The sequence below is a fragment of the Neophocaena asiaeorientalis genome, unplaced genomic scaffold, assembly GCF_003031525.2.
Source record: "Neophocaena asiaeorientalis asiaeorientalis breed wild unplaced genomic scaffold, Neophocaena_asiaeorientalis_V1.1 scaffold114, whole genome shotgun sequence".
In the NCBI taxonomy this organism is placed as follows: Eukaryota; Metazoa; Chordata; class Mammalia; order Artiodactyla; family Phocoenidae; genus Neophocaena; species Neophocaena asiaeorientalis.
The window spans coordinates 2,625,315-2,637,513 of record NW_020173116.1 but is presented as its reverse complement, the minus strand read 5'-3'; the positions used below and the strand labels follow the sequence as shown (position 1 = coordinate 2,637,513).

The 12,199-nt window shown below is 48.4% G+C and overlaps 1 protein-coding gene across 1 annotated transcript; it reads right to left on the bottom strand.

Moving 5' to 3' along the window:
• Positions 1-1,944: 1,944 nt before the first annotated feature.
• On the bottom strand, positions 1,945-5,448 carry VAMP8 (vesicle associated membrane protein 8). Its single transcript, XM_024744003.1, has 3 exons — positions 5,174-5,448; positions 3,678-3,836; positions 1,945-2,402 (listed from the first exon to the last, which is right to left on the bottom strand). The coding sequence occupies exons 1-3, from the start codon at positions 5,174-5,176 to the stop codon at positions 2,262-2,264; spliced, it is 303 nt and encodes a 100-aa protein (XP_024599771.1). The 5' UTR covers positions 5,177-5,448; the 3' UTR covers positions 1,945-2,261.
• Positions 5,449-12,199: the final 6,751 nt, after the last annotated feature.

Below are 12,199 nucleotides of genomic sequence, written 5' to 3'. Positions count from 1 at the left end.
AGCGCCATTGTCCTGCACTGTGCTAGGGGCAGGAAACGCAGTGAACAGCTGGACAGGGTCTTTGCCACCTTGGTGAGTGCAACTCACCCATAACCAAAAACCGACCACGCCAAAGTTTTGAAACTAAATAAAGTTTATTCACAATAAATATCATGAGTGCACTACCTGCCACTGGAGGGTACATTTTAAAACGGTCAGTTGTATGTTTTGCGAATTTCACCTCAATTAAAAGAGAAAATAGGGCTTCCCTGGTGGCACAGTGGTTGAGAGTCCACCTGCCGATGCAGGGGACACGGGTTCGTGCCCCGGTCTGGGAAGATCCCCCATGCCACGGAGCGGCTGGGCCCGTGAGCCATGGCCGCTGAGCCTGCGCGTCCGGAGCCTGTGCTCCGCAACGGGAGAGGCCCCGACAGTGAGAGGCCCGCGTACCTCCCCCCAAAAAAGAGAAAACAGACCCCCATGGAGAAGGTACTAGCTCTAGCTTTTTCTTTCTTTCCCCTTCACCACGTGGGCAAGTGCAGCCCTGTCCTGATATGACCCCCTTCCTCAGCTGGAGGATGAGGGAGGCTGGTGTGTCTAACCTGTCCAGAGCCTTCCTGAGCTGAGTCTATCCATCCTCAGCCTGCCCTTTCACTGCTGCAGCCACCTGTTCTCTATCCCACCACATACCATCCCAACATCTCAAAGGTGGCCCCTCTTGAGGAAGGGGGTTGGGGGCTTCCCTCTCCCACGTTGAGCCCCATGTGAGCACAGACCCCACCCCCAGCCTGGACAGACTAGGTCCCAATCACCCCAGTTGCTTGGACCTCGAGTCCAGGAGTGGACTGAGAAGAGAGAGGATGGACAGGGTCCTGACAAAGTCTGCCCCCAGGGTCTCTTCTGTGCTTTCCTCCCTTCCTAGTTTTCGGGGCATGGTTCTATTTTTTTTTTTTTTGGCTGCACTGCGCGGCATGTGGGATCCTAATTCCCCAACCAGGGATCAAACCCACGTCCCCTGCATTGGAAGTGTGGAGTCTTAACCACTGGACCGCCAGGGAAGTCCCTGGAGCATGATTCTAGAACCTGACTTGCCAGTACTAGTCCCCAGTCCTGTTTCCCAACCCCACCCCTTCCAGATTCCCTCCCCGAATCAGGTTCTTTTCAATTCTGGAAAGCCTATGGGGGAAATAGGGACAGAGATGACATAAACCCTTCCCCCAAACCAAGGCGCACTGGGCACTGGAAAGAGTGACAACGATGGTGGAACCTGGTGGAGAGGAGGGAGGCCCAAAGACAGAGAGGTCCATTGTCCATGGAGGGGAAGGAAGGCCATAGGCCCTGTCCTGTGACACTGACTGTGCCCAGCCACGAGACACGGGTGAGAGATGCTCACCCGCTCAGGACAGCTGAGACCCAGAGGCCCTGCTAAGTTCCAGAAGGACAGGGGCAGACAAAAGACAAATAGAACTCGCAGAACCACAAGAGAAGGAAAAGCAGTTCAGTTCCTCTAACCCCCTCACTCTAAGACTACAGCAGGTCCACCAAAGAGAAATGGCAATGATGGGAGGGGTGGGAGGCCCTTAACCAGATTCCTAAATGCTCTGCCCAGGTAGGCTTCATGTCTCGGCTAACACTTCCAGCAGAAAACTAATAAAGGAAATGGCAAGTCCCAGAGGGGACACTTAAAAGTCTTACATACGACCCTAAAATGCTGGGAAGGTTTTGAATTTTCCATACGCCAAGACCTCCAGAAAATTCCTGTTCTTGAGACCAGTGACAATGATGGAACAAGGGGAGATAAAGAAAGACAGGGAGTTTCCATCTTTCTTCTCCAAACATATGCTCTCCACTCCTCCAACAGCTTGGGCCTCCAAAGGGAGGATCTCTGCCAGAGGGCGTCCTTGGGGAGAAAAGAAATGGAAGGGCCAAAGGCAAAATGGAAAGGGAGAAAGTACCTCACATCCATAGGGATACTGAAAGGTCTTTATTGCCCACTGGCCACCCTCAGTTCCATCAGTTTCCCAGCCATGTGCTGGCCCTTCTGGGTCTCTCCAACCAACTCTGAGGACCCCTGAAACACAGCCACAGTCCAGCTCTCTCCTTCTGGGGACCAAGGTGCTCCCTGGGTCAGACAGTGTGGTAGAGGGGCCCCAGAATGAGGGGCGGGAGGACGGAGCAGCATTCCCTGTGGAGAAGGACAGGAGAGAGGGCGCCTCTTGGCACCCACTATGGAAGGCTGCCCCCCAAGAAGAGGGCAGGGTGGGAGGGGTTCCCTAAGTTACTTAAGGGATGGCACCCGTGGCAAAGAGCACAATGAAGAGGACGATGATAAAAACAATCACGCAGATAAGGACGATCATCTTCACATTCTTCCACCAGAACTTCCGAGCCACCTTCTGCGATGTGGTCTTGAAGTGCTCGGACTGTTGGGAATAACGCAGAATCACCCAGTGCCTCCTGCCACTGGGATGAGCATACCGAGACCCCCACGCCATACATCTAAACATTTAAGTGCTACGTTGAGGCAACAGACTGCTAAATAAAATAGTCCTGTCCTCCCACCTTGACAAATGTACCTTCACAACCATCTGGTGAACCAATTCAAATTTAGAATCCTTGGGCTCCCTCTGGTCCCCTGCCTGCCCCCTTCTCTTCTTACCCCCGCACTGCCATGCACACTGAGGGGCCTCTGACGCATGCCCACACCCAGGGTTGCGACACTGGCAGCACAACCCACCCTTGGGAGGGCAGACACTGGGGCTGAGGGGTGCAGGCTCCAGGTGGACACATCTCCCTGGTTCCATAACTTCTGGCCACATGAGGACCGCTGAAGCTGGAGGAGGGGCCAGGGCAGTCCAGGGGTTGGAACTGAGGAAAAATGCTCTTCCTCTCCCAACTTGAATTGCAGAAATTGTTCCCCCGGGCCATGCTTCCCAGCCTGGGCTGTGGAAAGAAACACTAAGTCCCAGGGAGTCAAATGAGCTGTGCTCAAGATTACACACAGGACTCAGAAAGCCGTGGCCAGTCTCTCTCCGTGGACATGGAATCTTAAGTCTCCAGCCCTCTGTTGAACTTTAGAGTTACTCCCTCCCTGAGCAGCTGGCTTCAGCCTCTGGCTGGAGGGAGAGAAGAATGAGATCTAGCAAGATGTGTGGGAGATATTATTCCAGCCTTCAGCCAACAGAGGACCCTGGGATCAAAGACTTTACTCCTCTTCCCAGCTTCTTTTTAAAGCTGGCTCAGCAAAACTCTAACAGTTTTCCACCCCCTGCCTAATAACTCCTGGGGAAGGCCAAAGGCCCTAAGAGGATTTTCTGGAGCCAATATTTTTGTCCTGGGGAGGCCCGGTCCAAATGACTGTCAAGGGCAGCCTTCAAAGTGAAAGTCGATTTCATAGGAGAGAAGCCTAAGACAGCACAGGCTGACTGAGCCATCCATCAGTCTCACAAAATGTCTCCATGGGTCCACCCCCCAATCCCCAGCCCCAGTCCTTGAACCCATTCCCTGGACCCCAGTACCAATCAGTGGAGTAGAGCAGAATCAGAAGTGGGGATTCAGCTCACATCAATTCCCAACACAGGTAAAAAGGCAGACTTCCCTCCTGATCGTTCTGCCACCAAGACCACCAAGCCTCAAGCCCCCAATAATCCTCCTCCCCCCTCTTCCCCTGGCCCCCACTGGGCTCCCCATCATCTCACTGTGGCTTCCAGATCCTCTGTCTTGTTACGGAGATGATCCAAGTTTTCTCCCCGGGCCAGGATCCGCTCCACATTCTGGGTCATAATGTTCTTTACTCCCTCCACTTCACTCTGCAGGTTTCGCACACGGTCATCTCCTCCACCACCACTGGCCTCCTCCTGGGCAGCCACACAGGGGTTAATTAGGCCGAGTGAGTGCCGGAGGGACTGAGACTCAGCCTCAGAGGCCGGAGGAGAGGGAGGCCTAAGGTGGACTTAGCTTTTTGTAATGCTTGAACTGTTTGCAAAGAGAATGTTTTCCTTGTAGCACTCGTGTAATCAAAAACAAATGCATTTTTAAGCCCCAGATGGTGAGAGCCATGCTAGGAGACAGACTGGATCCAACTTCTTTGTGGGTTCTCAGGGCACGTGAGACGACAAGAAGCATACCCCCAAAGCCCTCTCCACTGCTTCCTTGTTCCTCGGAGAGGGTCAGAGGAGACTGCTGAGCCAGCACCTCACAAGGCACAGCCCCACCATTACCTGTGAATTCCCAGATCCCACCGGTCCTCATTAAAAATGCCTGTGCCCCTCCCCCCGCAGACCACCCTCCCCTAGCCTAACCCGCCCTCTCTTCAAGACAGCAGCTGGAGAGCTGCTCCGGCCTCCTGGGCAGCCTGAGCCATGGCAACCAGGCTCCAAGTCCCTCACAAGGCCCCATGAGAGACAGCCGTTGGGCCACAAACTTCTGCTTTCCCCACCACTAAGCACCTCGCGCAGGCACCACGCCATTGCCTACTTAAGCAAGTATGAAACATACAAACAGCAGCCTGGGTGTTGGGGGAAATGGAGGGCAAGTGCTCCCTGGCTGACGCCTCATCCTCAGGCTTTCTGATAAGGTTTTTGAACAGGGAGGGAAAAACACTACTAAGCTCCTCCCTCCCTGACCCACTAGACTTCCAGACACAAGCCAGGGGCGTGGGTCCAAACTAGATTATCACAGAGAACCAACTTCTGTCTTTTTTTTTTTTTTTTTTTACAAACCATCAGCTCTCTTCCTCATGTTTATGGAGAGGGGGCAGATTCCTTGGACTCGACGGAGAGACAAATTCTTTGGGTTTCTGTACAGGGATAAAGTGAGAGGCAGAGCGGGATTCCTGCCGCTGGGCTGGAATCTGCGCTGGGAACAGCAGAGGCACTGCCCAGGAATGTCACAACACCCGAAGGCCAAAGGCCGGAGGGCTGGAGGAGGAGATGAATTAGGATCTCACACTCCCACCGAAGCTCCACTCCAGGCCAGCTCAGGGCTCAGGGGAGGGAGGGGGCAGAGAAGAGCAGGAACACCCGCCCAGGCAGCTCAGACCTATTTGCAGCCCAGCTGTCAAAGAAGAGAGGTCACAGTCAGCGCCGGCCCAGCCCTCAGATTTTGCCACCAGCTTTCCTTTCTTGATCCCCAGCCCCCAGCCCCCTCTGGCTGCTCGTGAAATCAGCCCCTTCTTAGTTTCCCGCTCTCTCACCATGTTTCCGAGCGGCTCGGGCCTGTCGGCAGCAGGACTCTCGCTTAGTCTGTTTCCTCTCGGGCAGCCGTCGGTTCACTTCCTGCTTGTCCAACTTTCAGCCTGCCCCCGCCCACCTCGCATCCAGAGCCTCTCCGGCCACACCTCGCTCAGGTTCCCCAGGTAGGCGGGCACTCTCCACCGCCCACCCAAGTCTCCTGGGAAACCGGGGCTTAGGCTTAAAGCGACAGGGCTCCCCGGCACCACATTTCTTCTAACTTGTCAGGAACAAGTAAAGAAAGATCAAGCAGTCCTCCTAGGTTTCCTGATATAGAAAGGGCAGCCGTCTCCTTTTTTTATTTCTATTATTTTTTTGGCTGCACCACGCGTCATGCCGGGGATCTTAGTTCCCTGACCAGGGATGGAACCCGTGGCCCCTGCAGTGGAAGAGCAGAGACTTAACCACTGGACCGCCGGGGAAGTCCCCCATCTCCTATTTTTATGTGCTGAGTATCTCACCCCCAATTCTTAGAGACTGAAATCAACCCTAAGCACCCTGCCAGACCTTGTTCGCATGGAAACAGAACACAGATATGAACATTTCTTGCTCGACAACCCTTGTTCCCATGTCCGTCTTATTGCAGAAAGCATTGAAACCCCCAAAGTCTGGAATGCTGTAATCCCGGGCTCTGATGTCGGAAAGCTGCACACCCTGAGTGAACCTCTTCACCTGCCTGGGTTTTGCAAGCGCTGATGCTTACCTCATAGGGTGGTGGTGAGGAGTAAAAGGATAGCACATGCCATGTGCCTAGTACAATGCCTGGAACAAAGGGCTGCCCACTGCTCAAATCAGGGAATGATGGCTCACCAACCCTCCTTTCCTTCCAGAGTTCAACAATCCTGCACGTCCCTTCCGAGGCCACCACGTCGGTTGGTGAGCCCCATCAGAAAGGGTCATGCGACTGCCCTATGGACAAGAGAGAGGGCCCAGGGCAAAGGAGTTTTCCACCAACCTGGCTTCAGGCCAGAGAAAATCCACTTTTCCTGGACAGTGTTTATGGAGATAAAAGAACAATAACAGGGACCTGCAGAAAGGAACAAACATTCCTGTCCCATCCCAGAAGAAGTAACAGTTCCAAGAGGGAAATGTCAGCTTCTCTGACAAATGCTTTTTTAAAGAATCTAATAAACTTTGGACCTCTGTAGCATTTGGAGACCCTTTATTCTCATTTATAATGAAATCTTACTCCCAATTAGATAAGACTATTATCTTTTTCAGACCTGAATTTTGGGGGACAGGATCAGCCTGCTTTCACAGAGAACGTGGCTGCCCCACTCCTCACCATCCTTAGAAAGGCGACAATGAAGCCAAGCGGAGGTGGCTCAGAATCCTTGATCTACACTTTCATTGTTCAATACAGTAGCCACTGACCACAAATGGCTGTTGAACATGTGATATGTGGCTAGTCTAAACTGAGATGAGATGTAAGAGGAAAACACACAGCAGATTTCAAAGACTTATTATGGGAGAAAGACTATAAATATCTCTTTGGTAATTTTATATATTGATGACATGTTGGGATAATGTTTTGGATCTTTTTTTTCCCTTTTTAAAAAAATCTGTAACGTGCTTTATTTTATTTATTTACTTTTTTTTGGCCACACGGCATGCGGGATCTTAGTTCCCCCACCAGGGATCGAATCCGTGCCCCCTGCAGTGGAAGCACGGAGCCCTAATCACTGGACTGCCAGGGAATTCCCAAGTGCCTTATTTTTTTATTGAGTTATAGTTGATGTACAATATTATTTAAGCTACAGGTGTACACTATAGTGAGTCACAATTTTTAAAGGTTATACTCCATTTATAACTATTATAAAATACTGCCACTCCCCCCGCTCTCCCCACTAGTAACCACTAGTTTGTCCTCTATATCTGTGAGTCTGCTTCTTTTTTGTTATATTCAGTAGTCTGTTGTATTTTTTAGATTCCACATGTAAGTGATATCATATAGCAGTGGTCCCCAGCCTTTCTGGCACCAGGGATGCGTTTCGTGGAAGATAATTTTTCCATGGAAGGGGGCTGGAGGGGTGGGAGGGATGGTTCAGGCAGTAATGCAAGCGATGGGGAGTGGTGGGGAGCTATGGGGAGCGGTGGGGAGCGATGGGAAGCGGTGGGGAGCTGTGGGGAGCGGTGGGGAGCGATGGGGAGAGGTGGGGAGCAGTGGGGAGCGGTGGGGAGCAGCAGATGAAGCTTCACTCGCTTGTCTGCCGCTTACCTCCTGCTGTGAAGCCCGGTTCCTAACAGGATGTGGACTGGTACCAGTCCAAGGACCGTGGGTTGGGGACCTCTGTCAGACAGTATGTGTCTTCCTCTGTCTGACTTATTTCACTAAACATAATACCCTTGAGGTCCGCTCATGTTGTTGCAAAAGGCAAAATTTCACTCTATTTTATGGCTGAGTAGTATTCCATTGTATATATATACCACATCTTTATCCATTGTTCTGTTGATAGACACTTAGGATATATTGTTAAATAAAAAATATTGATAAAATTAATTTCACCTGTTTCTTTTCTCTTTTAATTTGGCTAATAGAAAATTTTAATTACCAACGTGGCTCAAATTACATTTCTATTAGATATGCTGATCTGTACCTTAATATTTATGTGACGTTGGACAGATTTATGTAACATCTCTAAGCCTCAGTTACTTCCATTGTCTATGCCTGGTACTTTAAAAACCCTCAGTAAATGGTGGCTTTTGTGATTACTATTACTAAGAATTCCAGATGCTAAGTGAATTGGTGGTTAAGGGAACATGAGGGGTGCCAAGAAACAAAGGGTCAGCGTAGGAAGTTTGTGGGGAGCAGGAGGAAATGACAGAGGATTCCCAGGGAGGGAAGGAGAGTTCCAACAGCTGAGGAGTTACTGGGGTCTGGTGCCACTGCAAGCCTTGGACATACACTGGTGTCCCTGAGGGAGATGACCCTTGGCCTAGACCCAGCAACCATCAGGGAGATTCCGAAGTGCCCACAGTTGGGCCTGTGACCTGTCTGTCCTCATCTTCACCATACAGAATTGCCGCAGGCTTGGCCTCACCTGTACAAACATTACAATGTTACCCTTTGTCAGAAGACCATCTGGGAGTTCCCTGTTGGCCTAGTGGTTAGGATTCTGGGCTTTCACTACCGTGGCCCAGGTTCAAACCCTGGTCAGGGAACAGAGATCCCACAAGCCGCAAGGCGTGGCCAAAAAAAAAGAAGAAAATGAAGAAGGAAAAAAGACCATCTGGCTAATACCCTCACAAGGTGAGACATTCAGTTAGGCACCAAACAATACTCTATGAGCAGAAATGGTGCTGTGGTCAGGGAACAAGAGAACAAAAGCCACTGATTCCTTTACAGTCAAGGAAGGCTCTATCCCAGGAGAAGGGGAGTGTCAGTCACTTTGTAAGGAAAAGATGCTACATGGTAGGAGTTGCAACCAAAGAAGCAATTGCGGTGTGATGAAGAGTGTTCTCAGTCCCTGTGTGATCAGAAGATTTGGGCATCAGCTCTATGGCTCCCTGGTTGTGCTGTCTTAGGCAAGGTTCCCTCTGGGAGTTTTGGTTTCCTCATCTGCAAAATGGGAATAAGAATGAAAGCTATTTTGCGGGGTTATTATCAGGATTAAATGGTATGGGTATATATTTCTGCTAAAGCACATTACAAATGAAAAAGGAGACTAATAGAACAAATGGAATGAGAAAATAGGGGAAAAGGAATATGAACATCCTGCAAAGCAACCAGGCAAACTTTGTGGTACACTGGCATATATCCCAGTCTCATTTATGGCCCAAGGGGGCAGTTGACTCCTGTACCTCTCAGGGAAAAGGCTAGCGAACAAGAAGAAAGCACGTTCAGGAGGCTCAGTTGGAATTGCTCCCTGAAAGATCATAAAGCTTTCCCCACTGCCTAGGCCTCTTTTGTCTCCAAAACCCTCTTTATAGACTGTTTCACCACTGGCCACCCCATCTGTGACACAGTCACCCCCATCTCTCCCAGTGTGCCCCTCCTTTCTTACCGTGACCTTAGAACCCAAAGGTTCTGCCCTTGGCCATCTTTTGACTCCGCACTCTCTCCTAGAGCAATCGTTCTCTATGGGGTTGATTTTGCCCTCCAGGGGATATTTGACAATGTCTGGAGATATTTTTGTTTGACACAACTGGTGGCGGAGGTGTGCTACTGGCATCTAGTGGGTAGAGGCCAAAGGTGCTAAACTTCCTACAATGCCAAGGACAGCCCCTCCCCCCACCTCACCCATCCCCCCAACGACAAAGAATATGCAGACCAAATGTCAATACTGCCAAGGTTGAGAAACCCCGCTCTCCCTCTGGAAGTGCAATCAATGCCTTTACAGTTTCAACAGCTATTTATGGATGATCCCCAAATCTGTACATCTCTGTCAATTGCCACTGCTTCCTCTCCAATACCCTGGTCAGTCCACAGACACATCCGACAGCCAACCCAAACCCTTTATCTTTTCCTCATGTTCCTCCTCCTGGATAGTACTCCCATTCTATCAGTGTCCCAAGTTAGGAACCCCTAAGCCATCCTACACACACAACGGGACATCACTAAGTCTTGGTCACGTCTCTCAAATCCACCCCCTCCTTTCCATATCAGCTTGGGCTTCCTAGGTAATGCCGGGCATTATCTCTTCTCTGAACAATTCCAGCCACCTCCAAACTGACCTTTCTTTTCCCATCCATTCCTCCTGGGGTTACTTGTTATCTTCCCAAAACACTGACTTGAGTATGCTGCTCCTTCAGAGTAGAGCCCAAACTCCTTAGCTTGGCATTCCAAGATTGCTGTCAACCTGCTTTTTGAAGCTTATCTCTCATGAGACTCACCTCCCAGCCCCCCAGTCATACTAAATTACCTGCCCTTCCCATAACACATCATCGCCTTTTATACCTTTGCTCGAGCGGACTTGTCTCATGATGAGTGAATATCCTCCTTCATTCATCACTGCCTATGGCAAGTCTATTCATATTTGAGACATTGCTTCCATGAAGTCTTCCAGATTTCCCCACTGAAGTTAAAGTCTTCCTCTTCTGATCGCCATCACACTGTATCTTTTATAGAGCCTATAATATGCTTTGCCATTAACTACATACACATTTGACTCCTCTGAGACTCTAAGCTCTGTGAAGGCAGGGGCTGTGTTTTTACTTTGGTAACCCTCGTGGAAAATAACATATATCCTGCACATAGTAGGCACTCACTAAATGTTTAGGGTATTGAATTGAGAGATCTGAAAGAGGGCTTCTTTCTCCACAGTGCAGACAGAAAGAGAATTTTTATTAGAAAAGAACCATGAAGAAATTCCTTTTGTAAATTTTGGACTATTTTATGGATAAATGAATGTCTGATGCCATGAGTCTCTGTATATTGGTCCTGAAAGGATAAACTGGAAATCAACGCCTTGAACAAAAACAAGTTAAAATCATGGGATGGAAAGGTGAAGAGTTAGCACAGCTCATTTACTAGCTGTAGTTCTCTCATCCTTTAAGGCCCAAGTTTTCAAAAAAACTTTCCTGATTTCTCCAGTCATAATTCATTTCTTCCTCAGTGCTCCCGCAGCACTTTGAACCTCACTTAATACTTAATGACTTCCTACATTCTATTATTATTTTATTATTTCTATATATTTTTATTATTATACTTCTATAGGACAGAGGCCACAACTTAATCATTTCTGTTTCCTCCTCTGTAACTTGTCCAATTTTTGGCACATAACAGACCCTCAACACTGAACTTAATGGAACCATCTAATTGTGAGTGATCCTGGAAGATCTAGCCCAAACTTCCCAACCCACACTGTGTTCATTTGGACTGGGATTTGACAGTGGATTAAGAGATCCATCCCCTAAATAGATCTATGGCTTGCAAAGTGACTTGGCCCCCCTTGCCTATTAGGATGACCTAGAAGTGGGCCAGACCCTCAACAGCAGGAACACTTGTTAGCCCAGTAATTCCACCTGCCAAACACAACTGTGCCCAATAACCTCTACTTTTACATCTACCCCTGCCGCCTTTTCCCTTTAGGATAGTGGTTGTCAGCACATGGTCCATGAACCCCTGGAGTGTTTAGGGACAAAACTACTATAATAATACTGAGATGTTATTTGCCTTTTTAACTGTGTTGACATTTGCACTGATGATGCAAAAAGCAATGGTGGCAAAACTGCTGGCAACTTAGCAGGAGTGAGACAGTGGTACCAAATTGTAGTAGTAGTCATTGCATTCCTTCCTGCCATGCGTTTGCAATTTAAAAAAAATGCCAGTGTGTAGCCTAAAAAAAAAGTAAAAATAGAATATAAAATGCCAGTGTCAGTTAATGGGCACGAACTGGTGTCCCCTGCATCGGCAGGTGGACTCTCAACCACTGGGCCACCAGGGAAGCCCCATGCGTTTGCAATTTAAAAAAAAATGCCAGTGTGTAGCCTAAAAAAAAAAGTAAAAATAGAATATAAAATGCCAGTGTCAATTAAGAACATCCTTAATGAGGAAGTACAAATTAATAATTTTATAAACTCTTGACACTGGAATACAGATCTTTTTACTATTTTGTGTGAAGAAATGGGAAATATGCATACAATGCTTCTGCATACCCAAATACGATGTTTCATAGTTTCTAAGAAAAAGCACTTGTGCAATTAAACTGTGAGCTCAACTCACCTTTGTTTGTTTTCAAATTAATAGACTTTATTTTTTTGAGTAGTACGGACAGTTCCCATACACCCCTCATGCTCTCCCTGTTTCTCCTATTACTAACATCTTGTATTAGGGCAGTATATTTGTTACAACTGATAAGCTAATAGTGATATTATAACTATTAACTATATAGTTATATTAATAACTATATATTATAACTATAATCATGGTTTACATTAGGGGTCATTCTTTATATTATACATTCTATGGGTTTTGACAAATATATAATGACATGAACTCACCACGACACCATTAGAGTATCATACTCTAAATAGTTTCATTTCTAAAA